The sequence below is a fragment of the Melanotaenia boesemani genome, chromosome 3 (genome assembly GCF_017639745.1).
Source record: "Melanotaenia boesemani isolate fMelBoe1 chromosome 3, fMelBoe1.pri, whole genome shotgun sequence".
In the NCBI taxonomy this organism is placed as follows: Eukaryota; Metazoa; Chordata; class Actinopteri; order Atheriniformes; family Melanotaeniidae; genus Melanotaenia; species Melanotaenia boesemani.
Window position 1 is genome coordinate 39,552,215 of NC_055684.1, and position 20,011 is coordinate 39,572,225.

Genomic DNA, 20,011 nt, shown 5'->3' on the forward strand with positions numbered 1-20,011 from the left:
TTTCCACTGAGGTCGTGCCAGCCACATCTCTTGTCACAGATAAACAACAAGACCAATTCCTTGTTAGACCACAAGAAAAACCCAAGGTCATTTTTGAATTTATGTTTTTTCTCAAACATAAGTGATTTTTAAGGTTTAAAACCAGCAAGTAGATATTGTGGCAGTGAAGTCAGCAAATGCTTCCTGTGCTATCAGTGTTTGTCAAGCTTCAAATTACAACAATAAATGAATGAAAGTAGCGTATAATCTCCTTTGTAAGCTTAGAAATTCGTTAGAACATGTTTACAGCATGTAATCTAAGACATGCCATTGATACACAGAGGCTGTGCAGCTTTATGGGTTATGTAAGCGTTATGTAAGTGTGTGTTATGAGGGCTTGTCAAGTTGGCCGGCTGCAACACGTTTAAGCCAACAGGCAGTCAGACACAAATTCCACAGAGAGGAAAAAAAGTCTTTATTAATATCTTAATATATATCAATAATACTTTATATACAAAATATGTACAGCCATGTGTTACATTGCAAAATAAAAATCCAGAGTACCTCTTTCTATACAAAACTATTATTTTTCTTTGAACTTTACATTCATGCTCTGCTAAAAACAATTACAGCAAATTCCTTTAAAGCTCCTGCTTTCGTTGCATCAGTGTGAAGCAGGTAAAGGCAACAGCATGAGCTAAGATCAGGCCGAACCTTGACTGGTGACTTGTGGGCAAGATGCAAATCTACACACTGCATTCAGCAAACTGCTGCCTCATCCTTCCTCTGGCAGCTGTACAGATACACCTCGAGGTCATGTATCAAAAATAGAGATGTACAAGTAGTATAAGCAAAAAAAAATTTAAAAATTAAATTAAAGGACAATGAAAAGAATTACGAGACATTACTTCACAGGAAGTTCATCTAAAAAACAAACAGTCACAAATTAAATTGTAAAGCGTGTACGGCCACATAATGCTTCAACACCTCCGGAACACTGACGACACCCGAACACGCTGAACATGAATTCCTGCGTTTATTCAGCTACACCTGAAGGGTGGAGGAGCTACGCCAGAACCGAAGACTGGAGGAGCTACGCCAGAACCGAAGGGTGGAGGAGCTACGCCTGTCAGGAAACCTCTGGTTAACATGAACCGGTCGGATTAACTCTGATAAATTACTTTGAACGTTCTCGTCGAAATAATAGTTTGTTGCAGTTACAGGAGCAACAAACACTGACGGTAGATCCTCCATCCGCAGATCTACAGCAATAATAATAATAATAATAATAACAATAATAATAATAATAATAATAATAATTCAAGCAGCATCTACGGGGGCTTTTTTCTTTACAATCTTTACATTCATACAGAGTGGTAGGTCCCAATAGTTTTGGAGGCAGGAACTTTACATTCTGGGTTTCTCTGACATTCAACAACAGGTTCAGTGAATAAAAACAAGAAAAAAATATCCTTACAATCACTTGTGCACTTTTTAAACAGACCACCTTCACCATGAGTCATGCAACAGGTGTGAACTGAGCCTTTACCAGGGTACTGCTCGCTGCCCTGTTCCAGTTCAGGGTCTGGTGACCAGGACGGGTTCTGCTCTAGGGTCAGCGTGCTCTGGGGGCTGAACTACTGCTCTGCTTTGTCGGCTCACCAGTTTGCTGATTTACACTCCATTCAACATTCAAAGGAGAAGATTCTGACAGAAGATCTGCTCAGTCTTTGGTTTCCAAGTTCAAAGGAGAGACCTGCTTTAAAGCTTTGTGGAGAGAGGAGGAGTCCACTGGGTTCTGCTGGGGTCCTGGGGACCCTGCTCGTGGGGACATCAGACAAGAGGGCAGTGTCTCTGGGGGCAGGCTTGTTCCAGAGCCGTTCATGCCCTGGTACATAACCGGCATGCCCCCTGGGTACCAGCACTTCTCCAGCATTGGGAGATACGCCGCCGCCGCTGCAGCTGCGGGGGGGATGAGGTAGAAGGGGAGACAGAATGGCGGCTGGTTGGGGGAGAAGCTCATGTAACTGCCTGGAGCTCCTGCTGCGTGAACAGAGAGCACCTCATCCTCAGAGGAGTCTGATCTTGACCTCTTGGCCCGGGGCTCGTCACCCTCCTCCTTGACGGCCGTCCGCTCAGACACAGGGTTCTTGAGCTCCTCCTCCCTCCCGTGGCTCTGCGACCACCGGGCTTTGGGCTTGTCGTGCTCGCCGCCGTAGCCGCTATCAGTGTCTGTGTCGCTACCGCTCTGCTCCCCTGTCCCATGCTGGTAAGTCCTTTGAATGACTGGGACACAGTTCTTGGCAGGGACGTCTGAGGACCTGGCAGGCTGTCCGGCTGGTTTATTCACCTTCTCTGAAGCTTGAAGGGTGGACTCGTCCGGCTGTGGGTCGCTATGATGCTGCAGCACTTCAGCCGCGACCTTCTGAATGTGACTGATGACGTGGGAAGGGGTCAGGTCCCTGCTGCTCTCTTGGCTGGACAGATAATGGAGGACCTCTTTTGCACACAGATGAAAACCAGAGCGAAACATCTCTTCACTGGATTCTGTGCTGTCCCCTGCATGATCACCTGGATGATTAGAGCCACCAAATAAACATTAAATCTAATTTCCTGAAGTTTTACTTGAATTAGTTCTAATAAACACACCAGACTGCTGAACCTACACATGCTCCATTAAAATCTCCCACATCAAAAATCCAACTCACTGATCTGCAGGTCCTTCTGTAGCGCCATGATTTTCTTCTGCTGCTGCTCCAGGACAGCACTCAGGGTTTTCACATGCTTGAGCGTGAGCTCCAGCACCACGGCTTTCTCCAAATGACCCAGCGTCTAAAACAGGAAGACCTTCGATAAACATGTTGATCTTACTTATGTAACACATTCTGCAGCTGAACAGAGGGCGAGGCGTCAGGACCGGGAAACCATGAAATCCATGTAGACAAAATCATTTACTTCAAAATCTGTTTAAATTATTTTATTTAGAACAGAGTCAAACTTGAAAAGACAAAAGTTTGATCTAATCTCTCTTTGGTGGCAAACTATTCTTGGAACTGAATCAATAGTTTGGTGTAAACAAACAGCTCAGAGGAACCATGTGATGTCTCTGTTTCTTTGGCTCTGAACAGACATGCCATATCTAGGAGATAATACTCACTGTGAGCTTCAGATGTTCTGGCAGCAGGTCCTTCAGCTGGGAGATGCACTCGTTGATTCTGTCACGTCTCTTCTTTTCGATCAGCCGGTGCGGCAGCTTGTTCGTCTCCTGGAGGGTTTAAACACGTGTTCAGGCTGCACAATTTCAACTTTTTAAAACAGGAATGCCATGCATTTACAAGCTGAACTGACCTTGCACTCGTCCACGCGCTTTGAGCCTCTCCTGGGTTTGAACACATAAAGTGGAAAGTCCATTCTTTGGAAAGAAGATAAAAATATTATTCAGAGGTTCGATGTGAAGTTCTACACAGAGATGGATTAAATAGAACAGGTTTCTATTTACCCGTGCATGTCAGCTATATCCATTGGTGGGTGTTTCGGCACGTAAGGAGGTGGTTGCGCACTTGTAATCCTCTCCATGACGCTTGGACAAAGACACGAATAAAAATGCCTCAAAGTGTCCAGAGGACTCCAGATATGCCTCAAAACAGACAAGCCTCAAAATATATATTTCTATATAAGACTTGTTCCCGTGCGAGTCTCCTGGTTGTGAGTGGAAGTGGCGTGTTGTCAGCCTGAGGTCCGCGCGCGGCAGAATGACTTGGGAGCTCCACGCCCGACTCAATGTGTGAGAGCTGGGTGGGATCCTGGCTACGTGTTAAATAAACCCTGTGACTGCAGGCACGTCTCTGGGCTCGCGGAGCAGACTCCGTCACATGAGGCTCACGTGTTGGACGGCGCTTTCAGCTCCTCGCCCCCTCCTCCACCTGCTGCTGAAGTCCAGCCCACTTCTGTAGTACTCCTCCACGGGGGCCGAGTCTCGTGTACCACCACGCTCCGGCGCGAGGCTGAGCCGTGTTTACAGCGAGGGGAAGTGGAGCAGCAGTTTGGCTTCATGCTGCACGGCTCTTTAACTTCTCAGGGACACGTATTGAAAAATAGTTGGCTAATTAATTAGCATCAAGCTGAATAATTAAGATTTGGAAACGAGCTGATTTGTTATTAAATGTTTTGCTGTCAGAAAGTAATAGACATGAAAAACCTTGTGGTCACAATAAACTTATATTACAGAAAAAAACGTATAAGTTTAAGATTGAAAAAGCAAACTAAAGAGAGGTAATAGGTGGGAAACTGGTGCTCGCTCGATGCGTTTAGAATAATTTAACACTTATTTCCCTCGAGCTTTTATGCTGATAAAAATAATAAAATATGTGTTTGTCCGAAGCATTTTTGCTTTATTGTGGTTAACTGTGCAATCCTACACTGTGGCGCGTGCCGGGCTCACACGAGCACAGTGGACTTGTGTATTTATGTTCTGTACCAGCTCGCTGTGCTGCACGTGCGCCTGCGGCAGGATGGCAGCGCCGCTGTAGCGGAACATTAACGCTTTTTCTTTTTCCTCCCCGCGCTGTGCTGATTAAACCTGGGAGTGCTGTACCCAGCCGACGGTCACGTTGAGCTCCTCATGGACGGCAGCCGGGAAGCCGGTGACGTCAGCGGCCAGACAACCGGGAGTGACCGACGGGTCGGTCGGTTCCAGCCGCCGACGTCCCGAAGCGGACGCGCTATTTATAGAAACAGCCGCAGACCAGGCCACGGAGTGGAAAGAAGAGGAAAAGTTGAATAACGAATTCTACCTCAGAGGATCTAAAAATAAACTTTACTCCCTCTTTTTATTACTAACCAGGACAGAGTCGGTTATCAGGAACAAACTACTTTTACTAAAACTCCAGGACCTGGTTAACATCACAGCACAGATTAAAGGAGGGGGCCATTTATTTAGTAACACAATGTTCAAAAGGCACCTGGTGAAAAGCACCAGAAAAAGTTTGTTTGTGGGTCAAACTTTGGACCAGACTGGTTTATAAATGTAGGTACTCAGAAACAGCAGGATTACTACGACTACTACTAACATATACTAATATATATGTGCTGAATATTATTGATATTAACCTACTACTATATAATAGCATCATGTGTTTGGGGTGGAATTAAGTGGTATAACTATTACTGTTATTATTACTGCATGACTCCACCATTCTAATAGATTATTGAAAGCTTATGGATTTACTATATTGGTATTGCTGTCATTATTAGCCTACTTTTATTGTGGTTAGTAGGATTATTATTACTATATAACTCTGTGGCAAACATATATTCTTTAAGGAGATATTGATAGTGAATATTATCATCATTACTGGTCCATTATAAGATGATGAAATGACCAGAGGTTGTTATCAATAATGTATTTATATTTATATATATTTATGTAATTAATTTAACACATATAAGAAGAAGAGTAACAGGTGACATGGTCGGTGTGTCCCGAACGTTTTTACATGCATACCACGGCAGTGCATAAGCAGGTCTACTGGGGCGTAACTGCACTTACATGGTTAAAATCTTCTTCATCCTCATCCTCCAGATGGGTCCTAACGGCCTGTTCTGGGTCTCTATCGGAGCAAAAACTGTAGGCGGCGATGCTGCAAACTCACAATTGGATTCTTTTAAGTTTAGAAGACCTAAATCTTCTGATGGTTTTGAATTTTGTATAGAAAAAGACAACTTATATGGAACAAACGGGAACTCAAGCAGAACTACGACTGTTTGCATTTATTCCGCTTATGATCAAAAGATGGATGCAATCATATATTTCTTTTTATAAATCAGTAGCAGACCCTGCATTTATTATTTATTATTACATTATTAACAAGATATTTAAGTTATATCCATTAAGTTTTTTTTAATTAACATTATCCTTTACAAGTTTGATGCAAACATTTCCTTCCAGAGCTGCAGAAAGGCAGTCAGGACGCATGAAAGCAAATTTAGAGACGACAGCTTGTTCTTCATTTTTAAACTTGCATTAGCTTCTAGCTTCCTGGAGGTTACGTCTCCATTTCATCTCCAGACAGTACAAGCTGTGATAACTTTGTGAGGAACATTATTAGGAATTTAAAATCTTGTTAGCTTACATTTTAGTGCTGATTAAATTATTAATAATTAAAACAAATATTTAGCTAAAATTGGTGGAAAATGGCTCCTGTGTGCTTCTTTAGAAAGAAGGCCAGGAAGGTCAGGATCGTGTCACAAAGACCAACTTGATGAACTTTTGGTATTAACGTGACTTCTGGAAAGTTCCTAATTGATGAGGAAACAACATCAAACCGAGTGATTCCACTCTGCAGGGTCGCTGGTGTCAATCAACTCAGGACCATTTCCAATCAACACACGTGGTTTCTCTGAAATCCAGCAGATTAACTGTGACGCAGTTCATTTTCTGTCCTGGAAAATGACGTCAGGAACGGCCGAATTTTGTAGCTGTGAGCAGCGTGCACGTCCAGGCAGTTGTTTCAAATTGATTTGATGACAGAGAGGAAAGAAAAATCCTCATAGTTCTTCTTTGCAACCTGGAAGTAAAAATGTTTGCAGCGAAAGAAAACAAACATGTTTGTTTTCATTACCTGCAGGTAAAAAAAAAAAAAGGCTGCTGCATTATGTGGACTTAATGCCTGACCCTGTCCCACAACCCCTACCGCAGATACGTCCAACCACTGGTCAGGATAACTAGCTGGTATCTGTAAGCTGTTGTAATATTCCAGGAAGGGGGTCCAAGGCTCCTCATATTTTGCAAGGAGCCTTTAAGGGTAAGTTTCAGAAAATGCTGGGAGTCCTGGTGTGTTTTTCAGGGCTGGAGGATGAGACGTCTTGAGTTACAACAATAAATTCTGTAACTGCACCGACTTTACCTTTGAGGGGGTGAAATTCAGGGATGAATCCAAATAGAGCACATACGAGAATGGGGTGATTTCCTTTTGAAACATTTTATAGGCATTAAGACGTCGGACCAGAACGCGTGTCTATAACCTGCTGGTCCAGCTTCACACGAGGGCACGGGGGAAGATTTGCACCCATCCTGCTCAGGTGGACTCTGATGACCAACATTTTCCTCCCACCATCAAGAATATTCTGTCTTCAGACGAGTGAAAGTCAAAACCTGTTGAACATGACGGTTCCTGAGTTTAACAGAAATGAGTCATTTTACACGAAGTGCAAGTGCACGAGTCTCTAACACTTCTAGAGACACTTAAATCTTTTAAAAGCACATGAATCATTTCATAGTGATCTTTAAGGCAATAGCAATAAAAACAGGGCAAGAGGAAAAGGTTAATTACATCAAGTTTAATAAATAATTCTACTTTGATATACAAATGGACATTGCTCAGGTTTGTTTAATCTTAACATTCTTGAATAAGTTTCTTATTTTATTATACAAAAGCAAAGGTAAGCAACAAACTGTACACATAGTCCAAGAAAGAAAAACTATCCATGGAATGAAAATAACTTTAATGTTAGAATAAACTTTAACATAAAGGTGGCTCAGCAGACTGGAAACAGGCACAAACGGAGAAAGTCCAGAGAAAAGAATGAAATGACACTAGTTTATTACTGGGTAAATTACACACCTCCTGAGCAAACCGTGACAACACTGAGGACAGTTTAAAACACAGATTTAATTGTCCTTTACAGCCAAGTTAAATAAGAAAGCTAATTTCCCCTGAAATGTAAGTTAGAACTGAGATATGAGCCTCTGATTTACACAAGTGGAATAAATGACCTGTTTATATTGCTCTCACACACAATTCTATCTCTACTGAGTGAAGCTGACTTAAGTACGTGCATTGTCAAGAAATAATAGAATAAAGTAATTATGTTATCTATATTTTTGTGTAAGAATAGAAAGCCCACAACTTCCTAATTTATCTAGAGACAATAAAGAGGAGACCAAACTACAGCCCGGGGGCTTTAAATGAGACGGAACTGAATTTACACACCAGTGAAGTTGCATATTTAAGTCGATATATTGCACAGCGTACAAAAATAAGACATTAAATACTGCTCATGATGCCAGGAGTATAAATAGAAAACCTTCAATAAATAAAAAGGAACAAATTCCTCCAGTCCAGTCAACATGTTTCAAGTTCAACCATTAAAGGCCATGTGTTGAGAAATCCAATTTATTTCTACATGGAAAACATTTGGCATCAGTTCTAACGGAGCTGAACGAACGAGGTGGGTGAGTGTTGCCGTCGGCAGCAACACCTGCGTGGGGTAGAGCTACACGTTGCCTTATGACTACCTATATTACAGTGTTTCCCTACCGGTTTTAAGTTACATCACACATGGCGTGCAGCCTTGCCGCGAGGACCGCACGCTTCGTCCAGACACCGAGCCGAGGCCGAGCTGCTTCAGGTCTCTGCTGGACCTTTATGCAGGCTGCTGGGGGTTGGCGTTCATGTGCTGAGGGTGTCCCAACAGGCCGATCCGCTGCTTCTGCTTCCTCTGCTCTGTCATCTGAAGACCACACAGAGACCAGATCGTTAATAGAGCCACATACATCCTCCGCTACAGAACGTACGGACACAGCGGCTTCTCTCAGGCTCAGTCTGCGCCGCTTCGGTTGACTTTGCACACGGATCAAATGAAACCGATTCTTCAGAAATCCTCGTCATGCACCTTACTGAGTCTCCAGATGAAAGCAACTGAATACAAAGCACTCATTCTGAAACTTTATCGGTAGAAATTTCAGAGATCAATAAGGCTGTGAGTCATAACACAGACGGTAACCTTTACACCAGCAGGAAGAAGAATGAGTTTTCTGTAAAGAATTCATTTTACTTAACATCATGTAGCGATCTGCACCGCAGCACTGAAACACAACAATATTAAAAGTGAGAAGACAAAGTGGTCCTGCAATGAGTGTTCCAGGAGAAATTATTCTGCATCGAGGGTGTGTTGGAGGAAAGTGGACATTTTAAACTCAGTTTCAACCCTTTTCTGCAGTATAATTCCCTGACTTAACCAATTTTCTGCAGACTGACCTGATAACAGAGCGCTCGCAACACAATTTACCAATTTGTTCCTTAGAAAGTTGTTTAATTCATCGTCATTCTCGAAGCAGACTTTTAAAACTGTGCTTTAATAAAAAATACATAAATAAACCAAAGCAGGTATTTTTGTTGAATCTGGAGGGAAATGTGACTGACGTTTGTGTTCTTCACAGCTTTCAGCCACACTATAATCATTTCCCCCTGTCTGGGTCAAAATGTCTGAGACATTCGCTTCCTCTTAGATAGTTCTCATTTCCAGGGTAAAGACATTTTTAACAAATCTGTTTACTAGAACTTGTGGATTGCAGCAACAGTCGCCGTATTTATACGCAATGTCAGCTAAATTTTCCTTCATTTCTCAGCAAGTTAAAAAATAGCAGATATTTAGTTGCTAATTCTGCTATTTCAAAAAACAAAGTTTTAAGTTAAATACATCGATCAATATATATCGCATGCAAAAAACCCTCCAATATTAACCCTTTAATGCCACATGTTTCATGTTTAACACATACAGTTTCTGAGGCATTCTGCATCACTTTATGGTAAAAACTTTGCTCGCAACCCTGTTAACACAAGCTGATACTTGTATTCTGCCCCCTGGTGGACACATTTTGCACTACAACATTTTGACATATCACATGGTGATAAACGGTAATTTTAATTTTGTTTGTTTTTTAATGATTTTTTTTTTACATTTTGTTAAAGGGCCAAATAAAGACTTCTGATAAAAAAAATGAGAATTTTTTCCCCATTTTTTCTTGGTTCGGGCTTCAAAGGGTTGACCGACAGACAATGAAGTCCTTTATGTGAAGTTTTATTATTGCTGCTCTCAGTTGCTCTAATCGTTTGTGAAGGTTATTTCATTTTTGTTTTTACTCCAGTGTTTTCCTCATGCGGACCGTCCACGCTGGGGTTGTTACCACGGTGATCGCACTTGTCTGGGTGACCGGGGTCCTGCATTGCAGCCTTACGTCTGCGGGGTGGAGCCCAGCCTGCCCTGATCTGGGTGGTTGCCGTGGCGGTGGCCTCTGTGGACATGGGTGAGGACTGGCTCCTGGTGTGGACAGATCCCCATGATATTGTTTCCTCAAGGCAGCATCATGCCAGATGTTTATTACTTTTAGTATTTAATACCTACATTCAGTTTAGAGACAGAAATTAGGGAGTCATGTTTGTGCAGAATTTGTGTGTGTGTGTATGTGTGTGTGTGAAAGAAACTTTAATGAGTGTGTTGTTTTTTTAATTGCTATGTTACCTGTTTTGGTGTGAAGGTTTGTTTTATTTTAATATGCATGATTTTTTTTATCATGTTAAGCACTTTGTGTAAATAAAGTTTGATTTGATTTGATCAAGTCCGCAGGAAGTAAAGATGAGTTGTTCATAAATGATGTGCTGTGAACTATGACTCATCACCTTTAGTATTCAGTAAACTTTGCATCTGAAAGGGCAACGAGCGGAGCGCGAGATAAGCCGTGCACGGCTCTCGTTCCGCTTGCTGCTTCCTTCCCCATCAGGAGGTGACAGACATTTTACTTTGGTCCAGACCAACCTGTTCTTTGAGCTCGGTCAGCTGGCCCGAGAGGTTGGTCACCAGTTTCATGGTGGACTCCAGCTTCTCCTGCAGGTTTCTGATTTCATTCTGCTCTCCATCCGCGTCGCTGCTGACCAGCGACATGGCCCGCATCCGTGGAAACCAGTCCAAGTTGTGCTCCTGGAAAACAGTAATATGCCTCTTTAGGTCACATCATGACATAATGAGATGGACTGATGTCCCCTTAGTGACGTTCTCTTCAATTTGCTGTACATTTTCTAGGAAGTTACTCATTTTCACGCTAAATTTGATTAATTAAATAAGTCAAAAGTGCTTCTTAATGCAGCACAAATGGCATCAATCTCTATTTGATTTAGATTTTTTTATCTCAGGCTGGTTTAGTCTCTTCAGGCTGTGGCAGTGATTTCAATCAAACTACTCATGGTGGGACTTTCCATATTAGAATCACATGAGATACAGAGACATTCTTGAAATCACTCAAAACCGGCGGCCCACTCACTGGCCATAGTTCATGTTGCACCTAGTTTTTCCATACGCCCAATACACTGGCAAACTTCCTACAAACGGATGCAGAAACTTCCTCTTTCATGCAGCGCTGAGATTAACACGCAGCACTTAAATGCTCCTGTCAGCTGCAGATGACACATTTCACCAATCACGCACACGGATGCAAGTTGCTTATTTCATTTTCGGTGTATTATTCCCTGAAAGAGGGAACCACAGCGTAACATGACCGACACCATTAATGCCATTTATTTCTGTCGAACTGGTGTCGCCTCAGGGTTTGACAATTCATTTTTAATATATATCTCTGAAGTAAACATTTTCAATGATTTCTTTTCTTTTAAATGCACACACGGGTAGTAAAAATGTGCTTTGAGAACAGTTTTGCTATTGGAAACCATGGCTGAAAACATTTTCCTGAAATGGAAGGTGTGGTTGTTGATGACTGACAGGTAAGAGCTGCAAGGTCATATTTGGTTTGGCCCAGTGAGAGGAGTGAATTTACCCAATAAAGAAAATAAATAAAAATCACTACATGGAATAAAAAAATGAGACACAATTTCCATTAAAATCCTAATTTCTAATTCTATATATAGTGAACTTTTTTCTCCAGCAATTCAGAAACTGTTAGGATCACAGCATTAATTAGCATTAACCTTTATTTAACCAGATAAGTCAAGAACCAGTTCTCATTTACAATGACGACAGCTAAAAACAGCGAGTCATATTACAAAATATTAAATATAAAGTTTCATAAAACGAGAAAGGTGTAATAAAACAACGGTTGCAAACATTCGGAGCAGGAAGCAGATTATTTAATGCAATACGCTTGTAAAACAGGGAAAAGGAATAAATGAGCCAAGTTTTAGATTCTGTACTGGTTCCAGTTATTAGAAGCTGCAAAATTAAATGAAAAGTACTATTTGATAACAAGGGATATTTATAGAAACTAATAAAATTAGGCTAACTTATTTCACTGATGCAGAAGGGGCATGATTCGCAGCGCCCGTCCAGAAGTTGCTGTCAACATGCCTGCAGGCAGCTCGGTTACATTCTTTCACGCCTCTACCTCCTCTGGCACTTGACTAACACATGCTGCCATTATCCTTATCTTAAAAATATGCCAAAGTCATGTGAATGCGTCTAAGTTTAATTCTTCATAAGCCAGCATTCACGGCTCTGTCATGTCCTCAATCAGCCCAGAATTCGTCCTGAAGCTGCATGAACGAAAAGAGGATGCAGCGTAGCCGCTGTGGTCACCGTGCAGTGCCAAAGAAAGAGGCTGAAAAAGTCCCCAGGTTTCAGTGGTTGATTCGGGGACGGTGGGGCAAGTGAGGTGGCCGTGCTCACCACAAACCCGTCCCAGGTCAGACAGCAGCCAGAGGGGAATCACACAACACTAAGATGAGGCGTGCACACTCATTCTGAGAGGAGGAGAGGACGTTTGTGAACATGTTCCACTTCCTGAATGACAAGTGATGAAGGCTGTGTTTACCTCGACTGTCTGCCCGTCTTCCCCAACATGCATGCAGTTAGGAAGAGTTGTTATTCCGCTTAGTGAGACTTTTCACCCCAGTCCAAGCTGTTGAACCTGCAGGTATCCACAACTTCCTAATACTTTGCTAAAGTTTTCCTGATTCCTGTTTGTGTAACCAAAGTCAGAGAGCAGATGAAAACATGCTCAGTGGTTCAGGTAACCACAGGAAACTAGCTTCTCATTATGTTTTGGGTCATTTTTACCAGTAAAATTATGTTTATACATTTCAGAGGTCAAACATTAGTGGCCCATTTCCACATGTAAAAACTAAACCAAGACAACTGAGATCTGTGCTCTTAATTTTGTTCTTTAACTGCACCATCCATGCCATTATACTCCCTCCACCATGCGTGACAGATCAGATAAGGAATGCTTTATCTTTAAAAGAATGTTGCTCCAGAGCTAAAAGGCTTCTTTTGTTGTTATTTTGTTTTTTTTAAACATGTTTTCAAGTGAAGCCTACACTGTTCTGAGAAATGACCCAATTCTACTTTTTAGGAATATAAAGTGCATAAATAATGAATCTCTTCTGTTATTTAAATGGACCTGATTTGGGATGGTACATTTACACAAAAACAGTCCGAAGTAGAAGCAGAATTAAAAGGAAGAAAAACACAAAAACAAAAAGATTCAAAGTACTGCTTGCATATTCACCACTGCAATATTTTTATGATATATTTTAAAATGATTATTTACATTATATATTTTACATTTTCTGTAGCGCTCCCTTTTTGTAAAAGCGACTGTGGCCAATCTCTTCAGGTGAATTTGGCCTTTGGATTTCAACCCTGCTCACCCTCAGCTCTCCACAGCTGTAGTAGCATGAAGCTACAGCAACATTCAGTTTCTATTCTTTTCTATTCTATTCTATTCTGCTCTACAGTCATTTAGCAGACGCTTTTATTCAAAGCGACTTACATGTGAGAGTAAGAACAACACAAGCAAGAATTCAAATAAGTGGTTTGTTTCAATTCTCTAGAAGACTGAAACAGTTTTTTGCCTGCATTTACAATAATCCACCATGACCCCACAGCATGATGCTGCCACCACCGTGCTTCGCTGCATGGAGGGGATTCTCAGAATAATGACTTTGTAATCTTTGTGGAGTAATGAGGAGTTTTTAGGGTTAAGACCAAGAAAAAAAAACCTTTCTGATTAATGCCCTTCTCACCTGGTTCACCTGTTTTAGTATTTTACTTTTTCTTGGCAGGCCATTCATGTCCTTTTGTTTTTTAAATAATGTGTTTATTACTGCTTCAGAGCTTTTGCATAGTCTATTTATTTATTCATTCATTTATTTACTATATCTGCCCCTGACCTGTACTTGTGTGACATCCGGAGATGATGGGACGATGAGTTCTGATGATGGGACAGGAGTTGTGATTAAGCTCAACGCGATAAACTCTATGTGCAAAACACCAGTAGTTCTATGTGTCCTCTGAGTTTCTTTGCTTTGCCCCTGATAAATAAAATAAATAAAATAATAAATAAAAGTAAATACAGTTGTGGCCATACCAGATCTGAATTCAGGACCTTAAACCAAAAGTTGTGAATATATTTGCAAGCACAACATTTTTATTTTTATTTTTTATAATTTTAATGAATTTTATAATTTATTTCTTTGTAATTTGACCCATTTGAGTAACTTGAGTAATTTGAGTAAGGCATAAAAAATATGTCTTCAGATTAAATTTAAGGTTTCTACATAATGGAAATACAGCACATTTCTTTATTCTCCTGATTTCTCATTAACTTTATTGATTTATATTAATAATAAAAAGATACATCAGATAATAGATCATTTCGATTTGGCATTTAACACCATGTAAGATGCTGATCTTATTAATTTATTATTGTTTTAGTTGTTTTAATTGATTTTATGTTTGATTTTGTGATGTGGGGCTGTTTTAATGTGTTTTATCTTTTTTACTTATTTAATTTGATGTTGTGCTCTTACTGACTGTTATTTGTGGCTTTATTTGAAATGTCTGTACAGCATTTTGGTCCAGTGCAGTTGTTTCTAACCAACTATTGCATTAAATTACATTTAAGTGTTTTATAAATAAAGCTGGATTGAATAAAAGACGCTTCAGGCAATGAACACTCACTAGTTGGTCTGTATAATAATTCTGGAAAGAGTGAAAATAGATGCATTGTAGTTGGTTAAACTCTTTAAATTACAAGCAAAATTAACAGTTCAATTACATAAAGTTAATGTGGTAGAAAATATTAATAATATGTTGTTGTCTAAATGCTGAAAACGCTGTTTATGTTTTAGTGTTTATACTCATATGAATAAATAAATGCTGACATTTTTTCTATTATTGATTGAAACTTGATTAAAACATGTTTTTCTTTAAACAAAATTCCACCTTTAATGTGTCATTTAAATACAAAAACAATAAATGTTTTTATGATCATTTTCTGTAACCCACAAGAACATTCTGAACTCCACGGAACGGAGGACATTTCCCCGTTCAGGATGTTCTTGATTCGGTCAAGAGACACTCGTGTGCCACTGACGACTTTTTCCACCAGCAACCTGGCTTTCTTTCCATCTCCAGCGGTTACAAAGGAAAGCTCTTCCAGTAAACTGATAAGCCTGAGTGTTATTTAAGACGACAAAAACGTTGGCTTCGAGAGAAATGACATCAGCACACTTTTCATTATTAAAACTGCACGGGCCATAACAGAGAAACAGGATGCCATGTGGTTAAAACAGCAACAGAAAACGTCACAGTCACACCACAAGCCACCTGATGCACTGACAAATATGCAAATGCGTCTTTAAAAAAGGGAAATACAAGAAAAAGTAGAAGGTGCTCAAAGAGCAGGGACGTGTTTCAGTGTCAGACAGTCAGAATAAGGGCAGCAAGCGTGAATATGCATCATATTTTTACACTTTAGATGTGACATTTCACCCAGAAGCCTCCACTATTGACGTCAGTCCCAGTCATTGTCAGAGCAGTTTGACTTCTACACCCCCCTTCTGTCCTGCCACTTCTTCCACGTTACAGTAGCATCAAATAAACTGAAACACGGTGGGTGAGAAGCGATTTAGATCGGAGGGGAAAAAACAAAAACCTTACACGATGCATTTCTGTTTAAGTTATTGCTTACTTTGGAGGAACACATGTGTTTACATAAAATACAGCTGGAAGAACAGGATATTCATCAATAATTCATTTCCATGTAACTTTTGACAAATATGTTTTATATTTGCTTTTTATATCTCTAGAGGGCATAGAAAATAGAAAACAGAAAAGGACCTGCGAAAAAAAATGACTTTCTATTGTATAATTTCAGCTGAGCAGCATGAACAGGGCTGCACGTGGTGCAGTGGTTAGCGCCGCACAGCTGGGAAGTTCCTGCTTTAAACCTCAGCTTCAGTTTGCATGTTCTCCCCACGTTTACACACATGTTCTCCCCACGTTTACACACATGTTCTCCCCATGATTACACGCATGTACTCCCCACGTTTACATGCATGTTCTCCCCATGATTACATGCATGTTCTCCCCATGTTTACATGCATGTTCTCCCCATGATTACACGCATGTACTCCCCACGTTTACATGCATGTTCTCCCCATGATTACATGCATGTTCTCCCCATGATTACATGCATGTACTCCCCACGTTTACACACATGTTCTCCCCATGTTTACATGCATGTTCTCCCCATGATTACATGCATGTTCTCCCCATGTTTACATGCATGTTCTCCCCATGTTTACATGCATGTTCTCCCCATGATTACATGCATGTTCTCCCCATGTTTACATGCATGTTCTCCCCATGTTTACACGCATGTTCTCCCCATGATTACACGCATGTTCTCCCCATGTTTACATACATGTACTCCCCATGTTTACACGCATGTTCTCCCCACGTTTACACACATGTTCTCCCCATGATTACATGCATGTACTCCCCATGATTACATGCATGTACTCCCCATGTTTACATGCATGTTCTCCCCATGATTACATGCATCTACTCCCCATGATTACATGCATGTACTCCCCATGTTTACACACATGTTCTCCCCATGTTTACATGCATGTTCTCCCCACGTTTACACACATGTTCTCCCCATGATTACATGCATGTACTCCCCATGATTACATGCATGTACTCCCCATGATTACATGCATGTACTCCCCATGTTTACACACATGTTCTCCCCATGTTTACATGCATGTTCTCCCCATGATTACATGCATGTTCTCCCCATGATTACACGCATGTTCTCCCCATGTTTACACACATGTTCTCCCCATGTTTACACACATGTTCTCCCCATGTTTACATGCATGTTTTCCCCATGATTACATGCATGTTCTCCCCATGATTACATGCATGTACTCCCCATGTTTACACACATGTTCTCCCCATGTTTACATACATGTTCTCCCCATGATTACACGTATGTTCTCCCCATGATTACACACATGTTCTCCCCATGTTTACACACATGTTCTCCCCATGTTTACATACATGTACTCCCCATGTTTACACGCATGTTCTCCCCACGTTTACACACATGTTCTCCCCACGTTTACACACGTTCTCCCCATGTCTAAACACATGTTCTCCCCATGTCTACACACATGTTCTCCCCATGTCTAAACACATGTTCTCCCCATGTCTAAACACATGTTCTCCCCATGTCTACACACATGTTCTCCCCATGTCTACACACATGTTCTCCCCATGTCTAAACACATGTTCTCCCCATGTCTACACACATGTTCTCCCCATGTCTAAACACATGTTCTCCCCATGTCTACACACATGTTCTCCCCATGTCTACACACATGTTCTCCCCATGTTTACACACATGTTCTCCCCATGTTTACACACATGTTCTCCCCATGTCTACACACATGTTCTCCCCATGTCTACACACATGTTCTCCCCATGTCTAAACACATGTTCTCCCCATGTCTACACACATGTTCTCCCCATGTTTACATGCATGTTCTCCCCATGATTACATGCATGTTCTCCCCATGTTTACATGCATGTTCTCCCCATGTTTACATGCATGTTCTCCCCATGATTACATGCATGTTCTCCCCATGTTTACATGCATGTTCTCCCCATGTTTACACGCATGTTCTCCCCATGATTACACGCATGTTCTCCCCATGTTTACATACATGTACTCCCCATGTTTACACACATGTTCTCCCCATGTTTACACACATGTTCTCCCCATGTTTACACACATGTTCTCCCCATGTTTACACACATGTTCTCCCCATGTTTACATGCACGTTCTCTCAATGTATGCACACATTAAGTTAAATCAAATCAATTTGATTTGTAAAGCGTTTTCCTACTAAAGGCAGCACAAACTTTACATGGAAAGATATTAATTATTAAAGTAAAACAAGCCTTCACATACCAAAGGAAGCAACATAGCAAAAAAAAAACACACTCATTATCTCTGTCACACTGTTACATAGACATCCACACACATGCACAAATAGAGCAGCCCCCCTCCCCTACACAAACTCCCTAATTTCTGTCTCTTAGAATAAAGATATTAAAAGTAATAAATATCTGACCTGAAGCTGCTATGAAGAAACAGTTGTGGGGTTCAGATCATGGAGGCCGCCACCGCGCCAGGGTGTACCCCACCTCTCACCTAACAGCTGCTGGGATAGGCTCTAAAGACGAGGTCATCTCTGAAGCCATATTCATAAACTGGTGATTTCCAATTAACCAGTAAGTACAGTGATAAGATGGAGTGACAACTATTATCAGGAGGTGCACAACTGAAAGAGCCTGAACACAGGCCGATCAGGTTTTATGACTTTGACTAAATCTAAGTGCAGCTTCCAAAACTCAGTCACATGACCACCTCATGTGGCCCACAAGGAAAATGCCATAAGGAAGGTTTTCTGTGGTAGAACCACTTCTGGCCCACAAAATACTAGCTTTAATCCAAGCCAAAAACTGACCTCTGGACCGCACGCGGCCCACACAACACTCGCCAGTGCCGTAACTGAGCCATAAGTGCTAAAAGGAGCCCGGATTCAGCCCAGACATGTCTGCTGTCTGGGAAGGGACAGCGCTTAGAGTACGATGCAAACGATGCAAGGCCAGAGTTTTTAAAAGAAAAAAAAAAAAAAAACAAATGAAATTTTTCTGCTATGGTAAAATCAGCCACCTGATCTCAACCTGATCTTGCTGTATTTCCCTCAGTGAAGATTAAAACTAGAGGCAGAAAGACCCACAAACAAACAGCTGAAGACAGGAAACTCCTTCTTTGGTAATATCCGTGGGTCTAGACTTCAGTCGTGCATTGAATGCAGAAATGTTAAAGTATTAAAAGTGAACACTTTGTGTATGGTTAGGGTAATGTGTCCCGTTACTTTTGAGCTTCATGGAAAAAGGACTGAATAGATGAGTTGTTCTAAAGCTGAGGGTCTGCATTTCTTGCCCATATTTTTTTTTGTAACTGCAACTAGAATATATTTTAATAAACAGCTTAAAATAAGTCATTTTGTGTATTTGAGCAAATATTTGTGCATCTGTCTGTATCTATATACATCTGCTGTTTGTCCCTGCATTTCCTGTCTTTACCAAATACAAATAATCTAAAAATGTAGTCTTTGCACATAATGACAATTTAGGAACGTAAACTTTACAATTTATATAATTAGTATATTTTAACAGAGAAACTGCAGTTAATGTTAAAGATGGCTGAGTCACCTGATAAGGTCATCAGGGTCTTTTGCACGATGCAAACCCTCTTTCTTAAGCCAGAAAGCTGCTGGTCACAAAGCAACCCTTGAAAGCTTTGGTTTGGCTCTACGGGGTGCAAGGTTAATGAGACACAGAGACAACGAGAGGGGGGTTAATCCTAAGTCAGGTGGTTCCTCACAAGACTAAGTATAACAGATGAAGACATGAGCAGGAAAGTGGGCTAAATCTGCTAAGCAACTGTCAAAGTGACAGAAGCAAAAGTGCGTCAGGGAAGTAACCACTGCCAAAACGGGGCTTTCCTTTGGCAGTTAAAATGCTTTCTAATGCTTCGCATGCCATGAGCTTATTGCAATAATCAACAGCTAATTTCTTACTGGTTTTTACGGGTGATGCTGAACATCAGCAGGCTGAATGACTAAAGGCATACAGATCCAGCCTGGGCTGCTTTGTTGCTCTTTTATTAATAATAAACATTTAAAAAGTGAAGCGTCCTCTTCCAGGTTCTGAGAGTCTGTCATGTGGTGATGTGCAAACTTGTGTCTGTAATGATGAAAGAAAGGCATGGCTGCTAGAAGCTAGAAGCATATCATGACGGAGCGCTCTCCATTCATCTGACTGAGGTGATAATCTACCTGCAGAGAGAGGAGGGACGACGTATCACAGTCTCAGTACT

General features: G+C 41.1%; 2 protein-coding genes across 12 annotated transcripts in view; both read right to left on the reverse strand.

Moving 5' to 3' along the window:
* Window positions 1-437: 437 nt before the first annotated feature.
* LOC121636266 (class E basic helix-loop-helix protein 40-like) lies at window positions 438-3,837 on the reverse strand. The gene is made up of 5 exons (XM_041979647.1): window positions 3,479-3,837; window positions 3,328-3,391; window positions 3,137-3,244; window positions 2,688-2,811; window positions 438-2,550 (listed from the first exon to the last, which is right to left on the reverse strand). The coding sequence occupies exons 1-5, from the start codon at window positions 3,553-3,555 to the stop codon at window positions 1,703-1,705; spliced, it is 1,221 nt and encodes a 406-aa protein (XP_041835581.1). The 5' UTR covers window positions 3,556-3,837; the 3' UTR covers window positions 438-1,702.
* Window positions 3,838-7,302: 3,465 nt separating this feature from the next.
* Window positions 7,303-20,011, reverse strand: part of itpr1b (inositol 1,4,5-trisphosphate receptor, type 1b) — a 131,209-nt gene continuing 118,500 nt past the window's right edge. For all 11 annotated transcript variants that reach the window (XM_041979631.1, XM_041979620.1, XM_041979628.1 and 8 more), the window contains 2 exons: window positions 10,576-10,737; window positions 7,303-8,490 (listed from right to left, as the gene is read on the reverse strand). In XM_041979631.1, coding sequence (XP_041835565.1) covers window positions 8,404-8,490; window positions 10,576-10,737 — 249 coding nt within the window. In that variant the 3' untranslated portion in view covers window positions 7,303-8,403. The remainder of the gene's footprint in view (window positions 8,491-10,575; window positions 10,738-20,011) is intronic.

Excerpts from the sequence above, each read along its gene's own strand:
- LOC121636266 (XM_041979647.1), bottom strand. The coding sequence starts at position 3,555 with ATGGAGAGGATTACAAGTGCGCAACCACCTCCTTACGTGCCGAAACAC. Across the intron at positions 3,392-3,478 it reads GATATAGCTGACATGCACGG|AATGGACTTTCCACTTTATG; the intron begins GTAAATAGAAAC and ends TTCTTTCCAAAG. Across the intron at positions 2,812-3,136 it reads CAGAACATCTGAAGCTCACA|ACGCTGGGTCATTTGGAGAA; the intron begins GTGAGTATTATC and ends TTCCTGTTTTAG.